The 23371-nt window shown below is 47.8% G+C and overlaps 1 protein-coding gene across 1 annotated transcript; it reads right to left on the bottom strand.

Annotated features, from left to right (window-relative positions):
- LOC138752028 (ribosomal protein uL30-like) lies at nucleotides 1-23371 on the bottom strand. The gene is made up of 7 exons (XM_069915184.1): nucleotides 23271-23371; nucleotides 23020-23128; nucleotides 18216-18379; nucleotides 17958-18095; nucleotides 15311-15420; nucleotides 1339-1549; nucleotides 1-329 (listed from the first exon to the last, which is right to left on the bottom strand). Exons 1-6 carry the CDS (start codon nucleotides 23282-23284, stop codon nucleotides 1341-1343), a joined length of 744 nt encoding a protein of 247 aa, XP_069771285.1. The 5' UTR covers nucleotides 23285-23371; the 3' UTR covers nucleotides 1-329; nucleotides 1339-1340.

Genomic DNA, 23371 nt, shown 5'->3' with positions numbered 1-23371 from the left:
TTTGGGAGAATCAATATTCAATTTATTGTCAAACCAATAAAACAGTGCTATATTACATGAAATGTTTTTGCCTGCTGCAAGGCAGACAGATTTGCCACTGGCAGGAATTGCCTGAGCACCTTCTACAGTTCTTACAGTCAGACTTAAGAGAGGGAAGCAAAAGAGAGTCCCCCCAGTCACCAAGTGTCCATAGATTTGCCTCCAGCGCTTCTGCAGCCCCACAGGGTCCTGTCCAAAACATGGGCAACCCAAGCTCCAGATCTGAATTCCCCTCATGGTCAGGACCATTCAGCCCTCTCGGCACCTCCGTGCATTAATCCACGCGGAACCTGCAAAACAAAAACATCAATGATGGATATACATCAGAAACAGGAGCAGGAATTGGCCACCCGGCCCGTCGAGCCTGCTCAGCCGTTCACTATGATCATGGCTCATCTGGTGATCGGCTCACTTCCACCTACCTGCCTTTTCCCCATCTCCTTTAATTCCCTTACTGGCTATGTTTCCTAGTTCTGGTCTCCCCCACCAATGGAAACAACTTATTGTATAACAATTTTCTACATTTCTATAAGATCCCCTCATTCTTCTAAATTCCAGCGAGTCCCAGATGACTCAACCTCTCCTCATAGGCCAACCCCCTCATCTCTGGAATTAACCTGGGGAACCTCCTCTGCGTTGCCTCCAAAGCAAGTGAGACCAGAAATGAATGCAGTTCTCCAGAAGCGGGCTCACCAGCACCATGTAAACTTGCAGCATAACCTCACAGCTCCTAAACTCAATCCCTCCAGCAGAAAGGCCAACATTCCATTTGTGAATGCTGCATTGAAGGGCTGTCACCTGGTTGATGAAAGACCAACGTGGTTCTTAATTATAACATTGCTATTCTGGGTATGTGGCAGGAAAAGCTGATATTCCTTAGCTATCCTGAGGAATCCAAGCAGACAGTGTCAAATCCTGATCCACTGCAGGCTAGAATGTAAATTTCTGAAGAAAACTCATCTCCACAGAACTGTAGAAACTTTCCAGTATTTTCCTTTTAAAACCATTTCCTTGCCTGAAAAAAATTAAGATCCTGCTCCTGAACTCAATGCCCTGACTACAAAGGTAAGTATGGCAAACACCTCCTTCACCATCCTGTCTACCTACATCTCAACTTTCCTGATACTCCCTGTTTCAAATTCCAATTCCAAGCATCTAAAGGAAGAGTAGCCCCGATACTCATTCACTCCTTTTTGATCTGAAAAAGAGATGCTCAGTATTACTTCCAGCTTTCTCTCTGTGAAGTTAATATACTTTTCGTACCACTGATCACGGAGCTGGTCAGAACCTAGTCCTTACCTTTAATTGAGCTGACGGATAAGCTTGTTGATTTCTTTTCTACGGTTTCCAGTCTCTCCAAACTCGTTGAGAAATCCCACTTTATTCCTTGCTGCATGTCGAGCGACTGACAGCCTGAAGGGCCAGAGAAAGTTGTTGGCCTCCTTGAAGGATTTTCCGACTGTGTAAATCTCACAAATCAAATCCTCAAGACAGATCATGCCCCACTTTCCTGTAAAAACAATGGCAAAAATCTCCAATAAACTCTTACTTGTCTCCGTCACACCTGCAAAGTGAAGTTGCCCGTCCTACTCTTACCAAAGGGCAGGGGAGTTTTGAGCCACCCAACTAAATTAATTTTAAAAAACAGTAGTTTTCTTTATGCACTTGTTACAATTGTGACTCTTTATCAATCCTGCTACATATTAATTTGGATAACAAAATGTTAACAAAAAAACAAATTGTCTCTGACATTATCAAGAATCGGGCAAATTGTCATTTTTAAAATAACATATAACATAACATAACAATTACAGCACGGAAACAAGCCATTAGGCCCTTCTAGTCCGCACCGAACCAACACCCCTTTCTAGTCCCACCTCCCTGCACAATGCCCATAACCCTCCATCTTCTTCTCATCCATATACCTGTCCAACCTTTTCTTAAATAATACAATTGACTCCGCCGCCACTATTTCTCCCGGAAGATCATTCCACACGGCTACCACTCTCTGAGTAAAGAAGTTCCCCCTCATGTTACCTCTAAACCTCTGCCCCTTAATTCTTAACTCATGTCCTCTTATTTTAATCTTTCCTCCTCTTAACGGAAATAGTCTATCCACATCCACTCTGTCTATCCCTTTCATAATCTTAAATACTTCTATCAAATCCCCTCTCAACCTTCTACGCTCCAAAGAATAAAGACCCAATCTGTCCAATCTCTCCCCATACTCCAGATGCTTAAACCCAGGCAACATTCTGGTAAACCTTCTCTGCACTCTCTCCACTCTGTTTATATCCTTCCTATAATTAGGCGACCAGAACTGCCCGCAGAACTCCAAATGAGGCCGCACCAACGTCTTATACAATCTCAACATCACCTCCCAACTCCTAGATTCCATGCAATGATTGATAAAGGCCAGCATACTAAAAGCCTTCTTCACCACCCTATTCACGTGAGTTTCTACCTTCAGGGAACGATGTACCGTTACTCCTAAATCTTTCTGCTCTTCTGTATTCCTCAACGCTCTCCCATTTACCACGTATGTCCTATTCTGATTCTTACCAATTCTGATTCTTACCAATTCTGATTCTACTTACCAATCTACATCAATCACCATTTCATGATCAGAGTATTCTGAATATTTTTTATCTAGCTGTTACTCGTAGGCATGGTTTTAACGACATTCTCCGACGTATTCTTAGATTTTAAAATGTATCCATTTTATACAATATGTTTCCATAACCTGAAATTGGCATGTTTGTGAGACATACTTTTCCAAGAGCCATATGCCTTCTGTACAATGAACAGTACAGTACGGGCCTTAGTCCACCATGTTGTGCCATCCTATATAGACCACTCCTCAATCAATCCAATCTTTCCCTCATCCATAGCCCAAAAAAAAATCAAATTTTTTCTTTCATTGCTATGCTTAAGAATCTTGTAAATACCCCATTGTAACAGCCTCCAGCACTAGACAGACTGAGTATTCTAGGTCCCCAACTCTGTGTAAAATACATTTCTCTGACATTTCTAAATGTTCCTCCACTCAAACTGAACAGTTGTTCCCTGCATATTGGTCAATGTTGACCTGGGAAAAAGGAGGTGGTTGTCCACCACATCCATGTATAAAATGCACTGGTTGTCCACTCATCCATAAATAAAAAGCACTAGTGACAACAGTAGATGGTTTTCCACTCCATCCATGTATAACAAGAGCTGGTTGTCCACCCCATCCATGTATAACAGGAGCTGGTTGTCCACCCCATCCATGTATAACAGGAGCTGGTTGTCCACCCCATCCATGTATAACAGGAGCTGGTGTCCACCCCATCCATGTATAACAGGAGCTGGTGTCCACCCCATCCATGTATAACAGGAGCTGGTTGTCCACCCCATCCATGTATAACAGGAGCTGGTGTCCACCCCATCCATGTATAACAGGAGCTGGTTGTCCACCCCATCCATGTATAACAGGAGCTGGTTGTCCACCCCATCCATGTATAACAGGAGCTGGTTGTCCACCCCATCCATGTATAACAGGAGCTGGTTGTCCACCCCATCCATGTATAACAGGAGCTGGTTGTCCACCCCATCCATGTATAAAAGGAGCTGGTTGTCCACCCATCCATGTATAACTGGAGCTGGTTGTCCACCCCATCCATGTATAACAGGAGCTGGTTGTCCACCCCATCCATGTATAACAGGAGCTGGTTGTCCACCCCATCCATGTATAACAGGAGCTGGTTGTCCACCCCATCCATGTATAAAAGGAGCTGGTTGTCTACCCCATCTATATATTAAAGGCGCTGGTTGTCCACCCTCCATGTATAAAAGACACTGCTCTCCACCCCACCCATACATAAAACATGTGCCCCTCTATAAAGTTGCCTCTCAACCTACATCACTCCAAAGAGAAAAGCTCCAGCCTACTCAACCTTTCTTCATAACACATTTAGACATAATCCTAGTAATTTCCTCAATACCTTCTCCAGAGTCGCCACATCCTTCCAATAATGAGCAACACAAGACTTTGTGTGGTCTAACCGGACATTTGGAAAGCCAGAAGACGATCTGCTTTTATACTCAATGAAGTCCAAATGAAGCCAAATACTCCACACGCCACCTTTACCACTCGATCGACATGTGTGACCACTTTCAAAGAGCTATGGATCTGGATGCCCAGATTCCTCTGCACAGGAATACTTTATGGAACCCTACCATTAGACATTCCCAATGTATTTGGCTTCTCATTCTTGTCCGGATTAAACACCATCTTCCACCTCCCTGCTCATATCTGTAACTGATCTCTATCCTATTCTATAATAGGTAAGCGTCACTTAAAAGCTGTTTGGGCAATGTCCGACCACATATACATCTGTCATCTGTGGTCCTATAAGGTTATAATAGAGTTGAGAAATCCCGATCGGAGAACTGGACTTAGCAGACGTATGATTTTTACTGATAGAGGGGAATGCTCATACAGTGTTTGTTAAATATAAAGACATTTATGAAGAAAAAATCAAACTAGGCAACAACACTGGGCATATTCCTGAAGAAGCCAACACCTCCCCAAGAAGGGCCTCAGCCAGGTCCTTAGTTCCTTCAGGGATGACAGATCATCAATGGAGGTTATTCAACTTGAAACCCTTCCAGGGGAAGACTATGAGGAAGATAAGAACAGTGATGGAGGTGATCCTGATCCCCTTTGTTCAATGGTGTGTGATATAGGCTACAAAGTTTTTACACAGAAGTTTAAAAACAAAAAAGATTAAAGTGTAATTTAGCCTAAGTTCTGAATCCCATATACTGCAGTTTTGCAAAATGTATATAGTAATATGGTAACATAACATAAAACATAACATAACAATTACAGCACGGAAACAGGCCATTAGGCCCTTCTAGTCCGCACCGAACCAAACACGCCTTTCTAGTCCCACCTCCCTGCACAATGCCCATAACCCTCCATCTTCTTCTCATCCATATACCTGTCCAACCTTTTCTTAAATAATACAATTGACTCCGCCGCCACTATTTCTCCCGGAAGATCATTCCACACAGCTACCACTCTCTGAGTAAAGAAGTTCCCCCTCATGTTACCTCTAAACCTCTGCCCCTTAATTCTTAACTCATGTCCTCTTGTTTTAAACTTTCCTCCTCTTAACGGAAATAGTCTATCCACATCCATTCTGTCTATCCCTTTCATAATCTTAAATACTTCTATCAAATCCCCTCTCAACCTTCTACGCTCCAAAGAATAAAGACCCAATCTGTCCAATCTCTCCCCATTCTCCAGATGCTTAAACCCAGGCAACATTCTGGTAAACCTTCTCTGCACTCTCTCCACTCTGTTTATATCCTTCCTATAATTAGGCGACCAGAACTGCACACAGAACTCCAAATGAGGCCGCACCAACGTCTTATACAATCTCAACATCACCTCCCAACTCCTAGATTCCATGCAATGATTGATAAAGGCCAGCATACTAAAAGCCTTCTTCACCACCCTATTCACGTGAGTTTCTACCTTCAGGGAACGATGTACCGTTTCTCCTAAATCTTTCTGCTCTTCTGTATTCCTCAATGCTCTCCCATTTACCACGTATGTCCTATTCTGATTCTTCTTACCAAAGTGAAGCACCTCACACTTATCAGGTGTTCGCACAATATTCATGTCGCCTAATGCCCAATTTCACAGGACGAATCGTGGACATCAAGTGGTGCACACTCGGTATTTGATCATTCTCTACACTGTCCAGAAATCTAATCTTTATATTAGCTGCAAACTTTTGATATCTTGAAAAAGGGCCCAGGTCTGAAACATTGATTATGTATCTTTACCACCTGCGGATGCTGCGAGACCTGCTGAGTTCCACCAGCACTTCTGTGCTTTTTCTTTGGCTTGGCTTCGCGGACGAAGATTTATGGAGGGGGTAAAAAGTCCACGTCAGCTGCAGGCTCGTTTGTGGCTGAGAAGTCCGGTGCGGGACAGGCAGACACGGTTGCAGCGGTTGCAGGGGAAAATTGGTTGGTTGGGGTTGGGTGTTGGGTTTTTCCTCCTTTGCCTTTTGTCAGTGAGGTGGGCTCTGCGGTCTTCTTCAAAGGAGGTTGCTGCCCGCCAAACTGTGAGGCGCCAAGATGCACGGTTTGAGGCGATATCAGCCCACTGGCGGTGGTCAATGTGGCAGGCACCAAGAGATTTCTTTAGGCAGTCCTTGTACCTTTTCTTTGGTGCACCTCTGTCACGGTGGCCAGTGGAGAGCTCGCCATATAACACGATCTTGGGAAGGCGATGGTCCTCCATTCTGGAGACGTGACCCATCCAGCGCAGCTGGATCTTCAGGAGCGTGGACTCGATGCTGTCGACCTCTGCCATCTCGAGTACTTCGACGTTAGGGATGAAAGCGCTCCAATGGATGTTGAGGATGGAGCGGAGACAACGCTGGTGGAAGCGTTCTCGGAGCCATAGGTGGTGCCAGTAGAGGACCCATGATTCGGAGCCGAACAGGAGTGTGGGTATGACAACGGCTCTGTATACGCTTATCTTTGTGAGGTTTTTCAGTTGGTTGTTTTTCCAGACTCTTTTGTGTAGTCTTCCAAAGGCGCCATTTGCCTTGGCGAGTCTGTTGTCTATCTCATTGTCGATCCTTGCATCTGATGAAATGGTGCAGCCGAGATAGGTAAACTGGTTGACCGTTTTGAGTTTTGTGTGCCCGATGGAGATGTGGGGGGGCTGGTAGTCATGGTGGGGAGCTGGCTGATGGAGGACCTCAGTTTTCTTCAGGCTGACTTCCAGGCCAAACATTTTGGCAGTTTCCGCAAAGCAGGACGTCAAGCGCTGAAGAGCTGGCTCTGAATGGGCAACTAAAGCGGCATCGTCTGCAAAGAGTAGTTCACGGACAAGTTTCTCTTGTGTCTTGGTGTGAGCTTGCAGGCGCCTCAGATTGAAGAGACTGCCATCCGTGCGGTACCGGATGTAAACAGCGTCTTCATTGTTGGGGTCTTTCATGGCTTTGTTCAGCATCATGCTGAAGAAGATTGAAAAGAGGGTTGGTGCGAGAACACAGCCTTGCTTCACGCCATTGTTAATGGAGAAGGGTTCAGAGAGCTCATTGCTGTATCTGACCCGACCTTGTTGGTTTTCGTGCAGTTGGATAATCATGTTGAGGAACTTTGGGGGACATCCGATGCGCTCTAGTATTTGCCAAAGCCCTTTCCTGCTCACGGTGTCGAAGGCTTTGGTGAGGTCAACAAAGGTGATGTAGAGTCCTTTGTTTTGTTCTCTGCACTTTTCTTGGAGCTGTCTGAGGGCAAAGACCAAGTCAGTAGTTCCTCTGTTTGCGCGAAAGCCGCACTGTGATTCTGGGAGAATATTCTTCTGTGCTTTACTGAGGTTCTAAATGGGTACTTTATCTCACTATTCGCCAAGCCGGACGTGGACAATATAGAGTGGATAATTAGGACAGTGCTCCTATATCAGCCAGAGAGTGGTGCCACAGGCAGTTGTTGAGGCCGGCTCATTGGGTACATTTCAGGCAGAGATTGACAGGTTCTTGATTATGATCACAAGATAAAAGAGCAGAAGTAGGCCATTCGGCCATCGAGTCCTCCCCACAGCTCTTTTCCCCATATTCCTTGATGCCCTGACGTCTCTATTTCCCTTTAAACTTCACCAATGATTGAGCCTCCACAGCTGGATGTAGAAACGAATTCCACAAATCCACAACCCTCTGGATAAAGAAATTTCTCCTCATCTGTTTTAAATGGGACCCTTCTAATTCTAAGACTGTGCCCTCTTGTTCTGGATTCACCCACCAAGGGAAACATCCTATTCACATCTACTCTGTTCAATCCTTTCAGCATTGGAAATGTTTCTGAGATCCTCTCATTCTTCTAAATCCTTCAGATATAGTCCAAATGCTCTCAATGCTCCTCATGTGCATTCCAGGAACCATCCTGGTCAAGAGGAGAGACGAAATCACCTGGCATTACACTCTGTTGAATTCAGAAGAATGAGAGATCTCATAGAAACATATCAAATTATGAAAGGGATGGATAAGATAGAGGCAGGAAAATTGTTTTCAATGGTAGGTGAGACCAGAACTAGGGGACACAGCCTCAAAATTATGGGGAATAGATTTAAGATGGAGATAAGGAAAAACTTTTTCACAGAGAGTCGTGAATCTGTGGAATTCTCCAGCCAGGGAAGCAGTTGAGGTGACTTCATTAAGGTCATATTTAAGGTTTATTTAGATAGATTTTTACATTAAAAAAGGAATTAAGGGATATGGAGAAAATGCAGGTCGGTGGAGTTAAGTCAATGATCAGATCAGCCGTGATCATATTGAATGGCCGAGCAGACTCAACGTGCTGAATGGCCGACTCCTGCTTATATTTCTTATATTCTTACACCAAGACTGAAGGTGCAAGCAAGACCCTCAAAGCTGGCAACAGGATCTGGACAGCTAGAAAAGTAAGAGATATGAAATTTAATGCAGATGTGAGGTGTTGCACTTGCAAAGACAAACCAGGGTAAGACTTCAAGGCTGCTGGGAAACAGAGGGATCCGACAATGCAGAAACTGCTTTCCTTGAAAGTAGTCACACAGATTGATCTGGCTGTAAAGAGAGCTTTGGGCACAAATGGAAGTATTGCATTGGAGGTGGGAACAGGCTTTTTCCAGAGGTTGTACGAGACAAGAAATGGCATGGGTTGAGGATGAAATTCTTTCAGAGGGTGTGGGGAGTGAGGAACAAGCTGCCATGTTTAAGGGGAATTCCTACACAGTAGATGTGGGGAGTGAGGAACGAGCTGCCATGTTTAAGGGGATTTCCTACACAGTGGATGTGGGGAGTGAGGAACGAGCTGCCATGTTTAAGAGGAATTCCCACACAGGGGGTGTGGGGAGTGAGGAACGTGCTGCCATGTTTAAGGGAAATTCCTAAACAGGGGTGTGGAGAGTGAGGAACGAGCTGCCATGTTTAAGGGGAATTCCTACACTGGGGTGTGGAGAGTGAGGAACGTGCTGCCATGTTTAAGGGGAATTCCTACACTGGGGTGTGGAGAGTGAGGAACGTGCTGCCATGTTTAAGGGGAATTCCTACACAGGGGTGTGGAGAGTGAGGAACGTGCTGCCATGTTTAAGGGGAATTCTTTCTCGGGGGTGTGGGGAGTGAGGAACGAGCTGCCATGTTTAAGGGGAATTCCTACACTGGGGTGTGGAGAGTGAGGAACGTGCTGCCATGTTTAAGGGGAATTCCTACACTGGGGTGTGGAGAGTGAGGAACGTGCTGCCATGTTTAAGGGGAATTCCTACACGGGGGTGTGGAGAGTGAGGAATGTGCTGCCATGTTAAAGGGGAATTCCTAAACGGGGGTGTGGAGAGTGAGGAATGAGCTACCATGTTTAAGGGGAATTCCTACACGGGGGTGTGGAGAGTGAGGAACGTGCTGCCATGTTTAAGGTGAATTCCTACACAGGGGTGTGGAGAGTGAGGAACGTGCTGCCATGTTTAAGGGGAATTCCTACACTGGGGTGTGGAGAGTGAGGAACGTGCTGCCATGTTTAAGGGGAATTCCTACACGGGGGTGTGGGGAGTGATGAACGAGCTGCCATGTTTAAGGGGAATTCCTTCATGGGGGTGAGGGGAGTGAGGAACGTGCTACCATGTTTAAGGGGAATTCCTACACTGCGGTGTGGAGAGTGAGGAACATGCTGTCATGTTTAAGGGGAATTCCTACACGGGGGTGTGGGGAGTGAGGAACGTGCTGCCATGTTTAAGGGGAATTCCTTCACGGGGGTGTGGGGAGTGATGAACGAGCTACCTGTTTAAGGGGAATTCCTACACGGGGGGGGGTCTGGGGAGTGAGGAACGTGCTGCCATGTTTAAGGGGAATTCCTACACGGGGGTGTGGGGAGTGATGAACGAGCTGCCATGTTTAAGGGGAATTCCAACACGTGGGTGTGGGGAGTGATGAACGAGCTACCTGTTTAAGGGGAATTCCTTCACGGGGGGGGGTCTGGGGAGTGAGGAACGAGCTACCTGTTTAAGGGGAATTTCTACACAGTGGATGTGGGGAGTGAGGAACGAGCTGCCATGTTTAAGGGGATTTCCTACATAGTGGATGTGGGGAGTGAGGAACGAACTGCCATGTTTAAGGGGAATTTCTACACAGTGGATGTGGGGAGTGAGGAACGAGCTGCCATGTTTAAGGGGATTTCCTACACAGTGGATGTGGGGAGTGAGGAACGAGCTGCCATGTTTAAGGGGAATTCCTACACAAGGTGTGTGGGGAGTGAGGAACGAGCTGCCATGTTTAAGGGGAATTCCTACACAGGGAGTGTGGGGAGTGAGGAACATGCTGCCATGTTTAAGGGGAATTCCTTCACAGGGGTGTGGATAGTGAGAAACGAGCTGCCATGTTTAAGGGGAATTCCTACACAGGGGTGTGGATAGTGAGGAACGTGCTGCCATGTTTAAGGGGAATTCCTACACGGGGGTGTGGATAGTGAGGAACGTGCTGCCATGTTTAAGGGGAATTCCTACACAGGGAGTGTGGGGAGTGAGGAACGTGCTGCCAAGTTTAAGGGGAATTCCTACACGGGGGTGTGGAGAGTGAGGAACGTGCTGCCATGTTTAAGGGGAATTCCTACACGGGGGTGTGGAGAGTGAGGAACGTGCTGCCATGTTTTAGGGCAATTCCTACACTGGGGTGTGGAGAGTGAGGAACGTGCTGCCATGTTTAAGGGGAATTCCTAAACGGGCATGTGGAGAGTGAGGAACAAGCTGCCATTTTTAAGGGGAATTCCTACACGGGGGTGTGGAGAGTGAGGAACGTGCTGCCATGTTTAAGGTGAATTCCTACACAGGGGTGTGGAGAGTGAGGAACGTGCTGCCATGTTTAAGGGGAATTCCTACACGGGGGTGTGGAGAGTGAGGAACGTCTTGCCATGTTTAAGGGGAATTCCTACACGGGGGTGTGGATAGTGAGGAACATTCTGCCATGTTTGAGGGGAATTCCTACACGGGAGTGTGGGGAGTGATGAACGAGCTGCCATGTTTAAGGGGAATTCCTTCACGGGGGTGTGGGGAGTGAGGAACGTGCTACCATGTTTAAGGGGAATTCCTACACTGGGGTGTGGAGAGTGAGGAACGTGCTGCCATGTTTAAGGGGAATTCCTTCACGGGGGTGTGGGGAGTGATGAACGAGCTACCTGTTTAAGGGGAATTCCTTCACGGGGGGGTCTGGGGAGTGAGGAACGTGCTGCCATGTTTAAGGGGAATTCCTACACGGGGGTGTGGGGAGTGATGAACGAGCTGCCATGTTTAAGGGGAATTCCTACACGGGGGTGTCGGGAGTGATGAACGAGCTACCTGTTTAAGGGGAATTCCTACACGGGGGTGTGGAGAGTGAGGAACGTCTTGCCATGTTTAAGGGGAATTCCTACACGGGGGTGTGGATAGTGAGGAACATTCTGCCATGTTTGAGGGGAATTCCTACACGGGAGTGTGGGGAGTGATGAACGAGCTGCCATGTTTAAGGGGAATTCCTTCACGGGGGTGTGGGGAGTGAGGAACGTGCTACCATGTTTAAGGGGAATTCCTACACTGGGGTGTGGAGAGTGAGGAACGTGCTGCCATGTTTAAGGGGAATTCCTTCACGGGGGTGTGGGGAGTGATGAACGAGCTACCTGTTTAAGGGGAATTCCTTCACGGGGGGGTCTGGGGAGTGAGGAACGTGCTGCCATGTTTAAGGGGAATTCCTACACGGGGGTGTGGGGAGTGATGAACGAGCTGCCATGTTTAAGGGGAATTCCTACACGGGGGTGTCGGGAGTGATGAACGAGCTACCTGTTTAAGGGGAATTCCTTCACGGGGGGGGTGGTCTGGGGAGTGAGGAACGAGCTACCTGTTTAAGAGGAATTCCTACACGGGGGTGTGGATAGTGAGGAACGTGCTGCCATGTTTAAGGGGAATTCCTACACGGGGGTGTGGGGAGTGATGAACGAGCTACCTGTTTCAGGGGAATTCCTTCACGGGTGTGTGGAGAGTGAGGAATGAGCTACCTGTTTCAGGGGAATTCCTTCACGGGGGGTCTGGGGAGTGAGGAACGAGCAGCCATGTTTAAGGGGAATTCCTTCACGGGGGGGGGGGTCTGGGGAGTGAGGAACGACCTACCTGTTTAAGGGGAATTCCTACACGGGGGTGTGGATAGTGAGGAACGTGCTGCCATGTTTAAGGGGAATTCCTACACGGGGGTGTGGGGAGTGATGAACGAGCTACCTGTTTCAGGGGAATTCCTTCACGGGTGTGTGGAGAGTGAGGAATGAGCTACCTGTTTCAGGGGAATTCCTTCACGGGGGGTCTGGGGAGTGAGGAACGAGCAGCCATGTTTAAGGGGAATTCCTACACAGGGAGTGTGGGGAGTGAGGAACGTGCTGCCATGTTTAAGGGGAATTTCTTCACTAGGGGTGTGGGGTGTGAGGAACTTGGCCACAAAGCTGTTAATTCCAGAATCCATATCATGAAAAGCAGCGTCCCCAACCCTAACCCCTGTGGACACCACCAGCAACTGGCAGCCAACCAGAGTACGATCCTGGTCTTCCAACTCTGTTTCATGCCAATCAGCCAATAGCCTCTTGTTAAGTAACCTCACGTGCAGCACCTTGTCAAAGGCCTTCTGAAAATCTAAATCATCGAATGTGTCTCCCATATCCAGCCGGCTTGTCACTTTTTCAAAGAATTTTAATAGGTTTGTCAAGCAAGATTTCCCTGAAGGACACCCTGATGCTTTGGCCTGTCCTGTCACTTGCCTCCAAGTTCTCTGTAACCTCATCCTTTACAATTGTTTCCATCATCTTCCCAACCATTGACGTGAACTAACCGGTCTATAAATTCCTTTTTGATGCCTCCCTCCCTCCTGAATAGCGGGGTGACATTTGCAATTTTCTAATCCTCCGAGACTATGCCAAAATCTATCGATTCCTGAAAGATCATGACCAATGCGTCCACAATCTCTACCACCACCTCTTTCAGATCCCGAGGGTGTGATCTATCTGGTCCGAGAGACGCATCCACCTTGAGACCATTCAGCTTTCTGAGCTCCTTCTCCCTTTAAATAATAACTGCACTCACTTCCCTTCCATGACACTCTTCAACATCCAGCACACGGCTCACGTCTTCCACAGTGAAGACTGAGGCAAGACACTGATTTAGTTCCTCTGCCATCTTCTCATCTCCAGGGTCATTTTCTAATTTTACCTTCCTTGTCTGCCCTCCCTTTGGCTTTCAGATTGGCTTTGACTTCCCTCATCAGCCACAGTTGTGACATTTTTCCATATGAATATTCCCTCTTTTTTAAGGGTCTGTATTTATCCTCCACCTTCCCCATTTCATCCATCCATTGCTGCTCTGCCGTCTTCCCTCCCAGTCACCCCTTCCAGTCTACTTTGGCCAGTTCCTCTCTCATGCCCCCATAATTCCCTTCACTCCATTGAAATATCAACACATCTGGCTTTCTTCCTTGTTAAATCTCAAATTGAACTCACTCTAAGCTCTCCAATCACCTTTGTTACTCACACAACACCTATTCCAGTACAGTTGATCCCCTCGTGGGCTCATTAAAAACCGTTCTCCGAGGCTTTCTCTAAATTATTTCTCGAGATCCAGTCCCAACTTGGTTTTCCCAATCTACTTGCATGTCAAAATCCCCCACAATGACCATTGTGCCCTTCTGACACACCTTTTCTATTTGTTGTCCACATCCCGGCTACTGTTTGGAGGTCTGTATATAACAGCTAACTGTGTCTTTTTACCCTTGCCATTTTGTAACTCAACCCACAATGATTCTGTATCTTCTGCTCCTGTCCCCTCTTTCCAATAATTTAATGTTGTTCCTGACCAACACACCACCCCACTGCTTACCTGCCTATCCTTGAACATTCAGCTCTCAATGACACTGTCCTTTAGCCACGACTCCATGACCATACCTGCCAGTGTGCAGCTGTATGACAAGGTCATCCACTTTATTTCTTATGCCTTTTACATTTAAATATGAAACCTTTAACCCTGTATTTGTTACTTCTCTGATTCTGCGTCCTGTTGCATTGCAACTCATCCCCATGGCTGCAATGTTACCGTCTGTCTTTCCTTCCACACAAACTCCCTATGAGCTGGCCCTACTAGTGTGCTCACCACCTTTTCCTCTGCCTCTTCACTTTGGTTCCCACCCCCATGAATCTAGTTTAACCCGCGCCGCCCCTCCCCGAACTGCATTCCCAGACCTCCCTGCCAGGACGTTGGTACCCCTCCAGTACAGGTGTAACACATTCCACTTGTACAGGTCACACCTTCACCAGAGAAGGTTCCAATGACACAGACTTTAATCCCTGTACCCACACCATTTCTTTAGCCACACATTCATCTGCACTGCGTTCTTGTTCTGACCTTCCCCAGCATGTGACACCGTGAGTAATCCAGAAGTTCCCAGCTTGGAGATCCTGCTTGTCAGCCTCTTTCCGAATTCCCTAAACCCCACTCCTGCCCCTATCATTGGTTCCAATATGTTCCACGCCTCAAGTTAGGTTGAACGATCCAAGCCTAATTCTAGCATGCTGTTCAGATTATGGATGAGTAGAGCAGAGGAACACTGGTCCTTTGGCCCATCTGTCTGAACCAAACAAAATGCCCAAGTTAAACTGAAACTCTGCTGTTTGAAAGTGACACCTATCCCTCGTTCCCCTGATGATTCCTGTGTGCGCATGAAAGCCTCTTCAACACTACCCACGTATCTGCTTTCACTAGGTTGATCCAGGCACGTACCCCTCTCTATGTTTAAAAATAAATACCCCGAACATCTCTCTCCTCCTTTCCCCACCTCACTGGAATGCACAACCTCTCGTTAATGACATTTGTACCTGGGGAAACCGTACTGTCCACCCAATGAAAACCTCACGTTATTTTATAAAATTCCAGCAGGTGTGATGCTCCAGAGAAAACAATCCGTTTGCCCGACCTCCCCAATAATTGGTTCTAATCCCCCAGTGTCTGCATGGAGTTTGTACATTCTCCCCGTGTCAGTTTTCCCCAGGGGCTCTGGTTTCCTCCCACTGTTCAAAATGTCCCTGGGGTTGTAAGTTAATAAGGTGTAAATTAGGTGGGACAAAATGTCAGAGATTGAAAGATTCTCCCCTCAGTAATTCGTTATTAACTTGGAAACAAGAACCTCAATTCGATTTCTTTTTACCATTGTGATGTTAGGCTTGTCTGCATTACCTAGGTGTTGCTCGATGATCGCGTTGTCAGTGAGAGGGACACGCTTCTTGTTGACTCTAGCTTGACCTCGTTTCAAAACAAGTTCCCGGATGGATTTTAAATTCGGAAACCTGCAGAGTAAAAGCCCACCACTATGAACTGAGCACGTTGATGAAGCAAGTGACAGTACATGCTGACTGCACTGACAGAGATAACACAAACCCCATGCTACTCAACCCTCTCCACACCACCATTTACCTGGTAGAATTTTTAAAAAACATTAATTATCTAAAAGCTGTGCTCAATTCCTCTCCTGCTGCTGCCGGTAATCCTGCTGCACTTCCCTACCCTTAAGGTTTGTCTTTGAAAAGTTGCACTGAGTTTCCATCCTCTAATCGGTACTGAGAGGGCTGAATTCTTCTGATGGGCTGGGCGGAGGGGCATTGAGAACAGAGGCAATTCTGCAATGACATATCTAATCTTTCAGATCTCATGTTCAATGTCTGCCTTCTTTCCCAATGTATGAAGCCCAAGAGTCTGCAGGAAAGTTCTTTTTGGCACAGCAGAAATGTGGAGGATGCTTAGGGAGAACATGTGTGGGGTCATGGATCGGTTCAACCGCCACCCCACAGGAGAGGCTAAAGGTGGTAAAGGAATTACAGTTAACGAGAGCTGGTCAGGAGGAAGAAAGCAGTCACAAGGGTGAGGAAGCAGAAGTCAGGAAGGGCCCATGAGAATTATATGGTTGCCAGGAAGGAGTGTATAAAAAAAAGGACTTTGGAACTCAAAGGATGTTATCCATGTACTGAAGAACAAAAGAATGATGAGTGAGGGTGGGACTATTAGTGATAAAGGGGAGAACATGTGTCTGGAGGCAGAGTAGGCCCTAAATGAATACCTTGCTTCAATGTTCACGGAAGATGGATCTTGATGAACACGAGGTCAGTGCAGAACAGGCTAATGTGCTGGAGCATACTGAGGTAAAGAAAGTGAAGTGCAGATCTTCTTAAAAATATTCGGATAGACAAATCCCCAGGATGGGACAGACTGTAGCCCAGGTTACAACAGAGAAGAGTTCATTGGGAGTGCTCATGAGGACTTTTGCGACCTTCCCGGCCACAAGAAAGGTACTAGAAGATTGGGGAATGGTAAATATAAGAAAGGTAAGAATCCCAGGAATTATAGACCAGTGAGGCTTATGTCAGTGGTAAATGATTGGAGAGAGGCAGTTTTCTCAGGGATGGGCAGCATGGTTTTGTGACTGGAAGGTTGTACATCACAAATCTAATTGAGTTTTCAAAGAGGTGACAAAGGAAATTAATGAAGTTAAGGCAGTGGATGTAGTGGATTTGGATTTTAGTAAGGAGATGACAAGGCTCCCCATTGCAGGCTCATTCAGAAAGTCATGACGCATAGATCCATGACACGTTGGGTGATTGGATTCCAAGTTGGCAAAAGTGAATGGAACATCTTCCTGGAGGACAGTGATCCGTGGCATTCTGCAGGGATCTACTCTCTTTGATTTTTATAGATGAAGTGGAGGGGTAGGTCAGAAAGTTTGCAGATGATAAGAGCTTGAAGGTGTTGCGGAGAGTGTATCCACTGGTAATATTGATAGATTGCAACAGGATATAGACAGGATGCAGAGTTGGGAGAAGAGGTAGATACAGTTCTTTTCCAGTTAAGGGTGAAGTGATGCACTTTTGGAAAGCCCAACTTGGAAGGTGGAGTACATGGTTAATGGCAGGATTCTTAAGAGTGTGGAGGAAAAGTTGGCTCTTGGGGTCCAGGTCTACAGATCTCTCAAGGCCACTCAAGTTGATAGGGTAGTCAAGAATGCATATGGTGTGTTCAACTTCAATAGTCGGGAGATTGAGTTTAAAAGCTGTGAGGTGGTGGAGGCCCGAAAAATAGAGACAGTGAACACTCTTAGATATGCACGTGGCTGCAAGAATAGTGAGTTGTGTGTAGTAGGTGGGGAAAGATTAGATTGTTGTGGAGTAGGTTTACATAGGTCAGCATATTGTGGGCTGAAGGGCCTGCACTTTGCTGCAATCTTCCATAACTTGGAAATTATTTATTCCTCCATCAAATAAAACAGATGTAATCAATTTTGCATTGGTGTTTATGGGATATGACTATGTAAAAATGAACCTCTGGGTTAATTCATTAATTATACAGCCAAGGAGGCCATCAAATGGGGCAATACTGACGTGGTGCACAGAAGGACAAGGTCACAGTGACTCAAACAAAACCAGTCTCAAAGCATCATCCCACTTCCCATCATAGAACTAGCATGGTTAGTGCCGTGGCTCGCACAACGGTGCTCAGCACCAGCAATCAGGACCGAGGTTCCAATTCCACATTTTCTGTAAGGAGTCTGTATGCTCTCCCCGTGTTGCGTGGGTTTCCTCCGGGGGCTCTGGTTTCATCCCACTGTACAAAATGTACCAGGGGTTGTAGGTTGATTGAGTGTAAACTGGGCAGCATGGACTTGTGGGCCAAAAGGTCCTGTCCCCGTGCTGTAGGTCTAAATTTAAAAATTTATGAATTTAAACTGTCGCTTTATCCCCAGAAGTCAAAATAGCCCCACTGCTATTGGACACGATGTTCTGCTCCGATATGCCATCTGAACTGAATGATCCACAAGCAACAATTCTTTCCTTACCCCCAAGCAACGTAGGGCTCCACCACCTTCAGCATCTGCAGCGACGTCTTACTTAACTTCACAAACACTCCACTGTACAGTTTTCTGAGCCGCAACATCTGAATAACTTGCCGCACTTGAGGACTGACCCCCTGAATCCTGCAAAAATAGTTGGTGGATTTAAAGACGAAGCATTTGAGCCAGCCGGACAACTATATCTAGTAAATCTGTACTTTGTAGATGCCAGGGGCGGGACCCACGGTCTAGGTTGGGACTCACGGTCTCAGCCGCACTGCAAATGCCAGCTTCTGGTCCTCAGGCACATCCTTCTTCTTTGGAGACTTTGCCATTCGTGCTAACCGGACTTCATCCCGGTGTCTCTGCCTGGAGTCCTTCATAAAATTCTCAAATCGCTTAAAACGAATTTGCTTTCCCTTCTGAAACTGAAAAGAAAGAGCAGCGATGGTTCAAAGTGAGAGCTGCACGAATGCAAAATCAGCATCGAATTCAGTAGCCAGATCCAAATCAAATTTGAAACACCAGATCCCAAAACTCAATTAAAATGTGTTAGTTGTACTTTAAAGATTAAATCTGGATGGGATAGACGAAATCACATTTTACAAATTTGTTTGCCTTTTTTGAGGATCGATGAAGGTAGTGAGCACTGTTACCTCTAATTTTTAGTCAGTGTGCAAAAATCTTTGGGTGTGCACATTTTTTTCCTGTCACTTAAGTCTATGTGCGCTAAATGCCTGTGCAACTATGAAATGGTTGCAGGATCATTTTGACACAGGTTAGTTCTCATGGCTAATCAAACTATTTTGGCCTGTTTTAATAAAATACCAGTATGACTGCATTCTACAAAGCAATGTACATCGTTACAATTTTATTTTCCACCAAATGAGGGAACTGTCCTTTTGTGCGCACATGAATTCCCTTTGTGCTCTGGCACAAAACGCGCGTGCACTTGCACAGCTTAGAGCAGGGGGTGCCCAACCTTTTTATTCCTCTGTCCCCCTTGGGCATTTTTATAGGTTCCCATGTACCCCTAAAAATTAAGGATTAAAAAAAAACATTGTGCAATCTGACTGCAGATTACAATACCATGCATTGTGCAGTAGTGGTTATTCTCTCAGACCCAATGCACCCCCTGAAAAGTGCAAATGTACCACGGGGGGGGGGGGGGGGGGGGGGGGGGGGGGGACATGTTCCCCAAGTTGGGAACCTCTGGCTTCGAGGGAACAATGGTGATGAGTGGCTTTTGGGTTTAAAATGGACTGACCTGTCAGTAACAGAGGGTAGTAGTTGCAGGATGTTGCTCCATGACCAGTATTGTACAGGATCGATGTTGGGATCTCTGCTGAAGCTTGGATGAAAAACTAAGTAGGTGGGTAAGTTTGCCGAGAAGGCTCAGATCTGGACAATGGAGACGGCCATCGATGAATACAAAAGGACAGTTACATATCTGGACAGAAATGGCAGATAAGGTAAGTGTGGCACTTTGAGAGGTCAAATGTTTAGTAACATGTACAGTTAATGACTGTTCAAGACATTGATGTGCAGAGGGATCTTTGTGAAGCGTACGGGAGGGTGAAAGGTGAGGATTGGGGAAAGGAGGCCTAGAATTTCTCTGCAGGGTTCTACTGCCTGGCCCAACTACTGATGGACCCATACAGGCCTTAAGCAGCCCATTAAAGGAGCTGATGGTGGTCCTGCGACTGCAAGGTCTGTGCCAAAGATAGTAGCACGTGTGATCGGCAGCGGCCTCGAGGGGTTGCGGACTCTGAGGAAGCAGACCACTGGTGGAGGGCTGCAGAAAATGGGGAAACCAACCCCCATATGAGGAGAAGCAGAGGAGTTGACCCTATGGGACGAGGACCATGGCGGTAGACTAATGAGAGGCTCTGAGGCTGAAGAACATACAGGCAGCTGATGACTGTGGTCAAAGGATTTGCACCAGGCTACAGACTGGCTGAAGGGATACCAGGTATCGGAAGTGGGATACGAGAGGGTGCCGAGGGCACTGACTACTTCCTGATTGTGTGGGAGGTTTGGATCAGAATTGCCGATAGTTTGGACTGAAGATTGTGTGGCTACAGAAGCGCTGGAGGTGAATCCATGGACACTCAGTGATTCTGGGGCAGGGAACACTCTTTTGTTTCTTTTCCTGACTATAAGGGTTGCCAGTGATGGGAATATTTGTCTGCCTTACAGCAGACTAAAGTTGAATTTCTGTATTATTACACCTGTTTTAATACATGACAATAAAAGAATCTTATGTCATGAGATGGGATTCAGGCCCACAACTCCTTGAAAGTGCCCACACAATTAGAGCGGTGGTATACTTGCCTTCATTGGATATTAAACTATAAAAGTCATGTTGCAGCCCGATAGAATTTGGTCAGTTTGCATGGAATATTGTGCACAATTCTGGTTGCCTCATGACAGGAATGATATGGAGGCTTTGGAAAGGACAGAGAAGAAATTCTCCAGGGTGTTGCTTGGATTAGAAACTATGAGGTTCAAGGAGAGACCAGAGAAACTTGGTCTGGGAAATGTCTAAAATTATGGGAGGGTTGCAAGGCAAGGTACTCAGAATCTTTTTGCATCAATCCATAGAACATGACAGCACAGAAACAGGCCCTTCAGCCCTTCTAGCATGTGCAGACCACAACCCTCTGTACCTGACACATCCTCTTATCTGTCCAAATTCTTCTTAAAAGTTTAAATTGAGCCCGCATTCACCACTTCAGCTGGCAGCTCGTTCCACACCCCCATCATTCCCTGTGTGAAGAAGTTTCCCCTTAACCCATGTACTCTGGTTTGTATTTCACCCACTCTCAGTGGAAAAGTCTATCTACATTTACTCTGTCTACCCCCCTCATAATTTTAAATACTTTGATTAAATCTTCCTTCATGCAGTCATCCCTCCCCACCAATCACATCCCCAACAGCTTCCCTTGGGCCCGCAGGAGGTGCAACACTTGCGCCCACACCTCCTCCCTCACCCCAGTCCGGGGCCCCAAACAGGCCTCTCACGTCAAGCAACACTTCACCTGTACACCCAGAGATCTGATTTACTGCATTCGGTGCTCCATTTGTGGCCATCACTACATCTCCTGCCCTACCACACTCCCACCCTTTTACCCTCATGCTTGCTGGCATTCTTCCATCTCTCAAGCCTGAAACGTTGGTTCAGTCTCTCTGCCGTTGCAATGTAAAGGACACGGTTTGACCTGCTGAATCCCTGCAGCATCTTGTGTATTTCCTCCAACTGCAGTGTCCATAGAATCCAGAACCATCCTGTGATCCTTGAACCCAACCCCCCAGTTTCCTCAGATCCTCTTCCTTAGATCATTCATATAAACAACAGGTGCTGGGGTAGGCCACTTGGCCCGTGCAATACTATCAGTGCAGAGACAGCCCGTGGTGCTGAGGAGGCCACTCAGCCTGTGCAATACTATCTATCAGTGCAGAGACAGCCCGTGGTGCTGGGTAGGCAACCGCCCCGTGCAATACTATCTATCAGTGCAGAGACATCCCGTGGTACTGGGTAGGCCACTCGGCCCGTGCAATACTACCTATCAGTGCAGAGACAGCCCGTGGTGCTGGGTAGGCAACCGCCCCGTGCAATACCCTCTATCAGTGCAGAGGCAGCCTGTGGTGTTGGGTAGGCCACTCAGCCCCTGCAATACTACCTATCAGTGCAGAGACAGCCCGTGGTGCTGAGTAGGCCACTCGGCCCGTACAATACTACCTATCAGTGCAGAGACAGCCCGTGGTGTTGGGTAGGCCACTCGGCCCGTGCAATACTACCTATCAGTGCAGAGGCAGCCCGTGGTGCTAGGTAGGCCACTCGGCCCGTGCAAAACTACCTATCAGTGCAGAGACAGCCCGTGGTGCTGGGTAGGCCACTCGGCCCGTGCAATACTATCTATCAGTGCAGAGACAGCCCGTGGTGCTGGGTAGGCCACTCGGCCCGTGCAATACTATCTATCAGTGCAAAGACAGCCCGTGGTGCTGGGTAGGCCACTCGGCCCGTGCAATACAACCTATAAGTGCAGAGACAGCCCGTGGTGCTGGGTAGGCCACTCGCCCCGTGCAATACTATCTATCAGTGCAGAGACAGCCCGTGGTGCTGGGTAGGCCACTCGGCCCGTGCAATACTATCTATCAGTGCAGAGACAGCCCGTGGTGCTGGGTAGGCCACTCGGCCCGTGCAATACAACCTATAAGTGCAGAGACAGCCCGTGGTGCTGGGTAGGCCACTCGGCCCGTGCAATACTATCTATCAGTGCTGAGACAGCCCGTGGTGCTGGGTAGGCCACTCGGCCCGTGCAATACTATCTATCAGTGCAGAGACAGCCCGTGGTGCTGGGTAGGCCACTCAGCCCGTGCAATACTATCTATCAGTGCAGAGACAGCCCGTGGTGCTGGGGAGGCCACTCGGCCCGTGCAATACTACCTATCAGCGCAGAGACAGCCCGTGGTGCTGGGTAGGCCACTCAGCCCGTGCAATACCATCTATCAGTTTAGAGACAGCCCGTGGTGCTGGGTAGGCCACTCGGCCCGTGCAATACTCTCTATCAGTGCAGAGACAGCCCGTGGTGCTGGGTAGGCCACTCGGCCCGTGCAATACTCTCTATCAGTGCAGAGACAGCCCATGGTGATGGGTAGGCCACTCGGCCCATGCAATACTACCTATCAGTGCAGAGACAGCCCGTGGTGCTGGGTAGGCCACTCGGCCCGTGCAATACTCTCTATCAGTGCAGAGACAGCCCGTGGTGCTGGGTAGGCCACTCGGCCCGTGCAATACTATCTATCAGTGCAGAGACAGCCCGTGGTGCTGGGTAGGCCACTCGGCCCGTGCAATTCTATCTATCAGTGCAGAGACAGCCCGTGGTGCTGGGTAGGCCACTCGGCCCGTGCAATACTATCTATCAGTGCAGAGACAGCCCGTGGTGCTGGGTAGGCCACTCGGCCCGTGCAATTCTATCTATCAGTGCAGAGACAGCCCGTGGTGCTGGGTAGGCCACTCGGCCCGTGCAATACTACCTATCAGTGCAGAGACAGCCCGTGGTACCTTGCGCTTCTGCTCCAAGGCCTGCTTCGCCTGAGTCGCTTTGACCGCCTGATAGACCTTCCTCTTCTTCAGCAGGGACTCGGGGACCAGGGGCAGCCGCCTTTTCTCTCTGTGAAGTGAAAGCAGTTCAGCTGCAGCGGCGGAAAACGGGGGGGGGGGAGGAACGGACACGGAGGACGGACGGACGGACATTGTAGACGGTGAAAGGGCAGGGACGAGGGGGACGCTCGGGGCCGAGGCCTGACACTCACTCCACGCCGTCCATCTTCCAGCAGCTCCACGCGCCGGCTCCGTCCGCATGCGCAACGTCGCTGCCCTGTCCGCTGCTGCCCCCTGCCGTCTGGGAGAGCAA

This window comes from Narcine bancroftii, chromosome 1 (genome assembly GCF_036971445.1).
Source record: "Narcine bancroftii isolate sNarBan1 chromosome 1, sNarBan1.hap1, whole genome shotgun sequence".
NCBI classification, from domain to species: domain Eukaryota; kingdom Metazoa; phylum Chordata; class Chondrichthyes; order Torpediniformes; family Narcinidae; genus Narcine; species Narcine bancroftii.
The sequence above is the reverse complement of the archived record's forward strand: the minus strand, read 5'-3'. Positions and strand labels throughout refer to the sequence as shown.

Bases quoted from the DNA above. Each gene is read 5' to 3' on its own strand.
- LOC138752028 (XM_069915184.1), bottom strand. The intron at 15,421-17,957 runs GTAAGGAAAGAA...TTTACTCTGCAG, and splicing joins GAGCCCTACGTTGCTTGGGG to GTTTCCGAATTTAAAATCCA. The intron at 1,550-15,310 runs GTAATGCAGACA...TTGTTTTTACAG, and splicing joins GATCATCGAGCAACACCTAG to GAAAGTGGGGCATGATCTGT.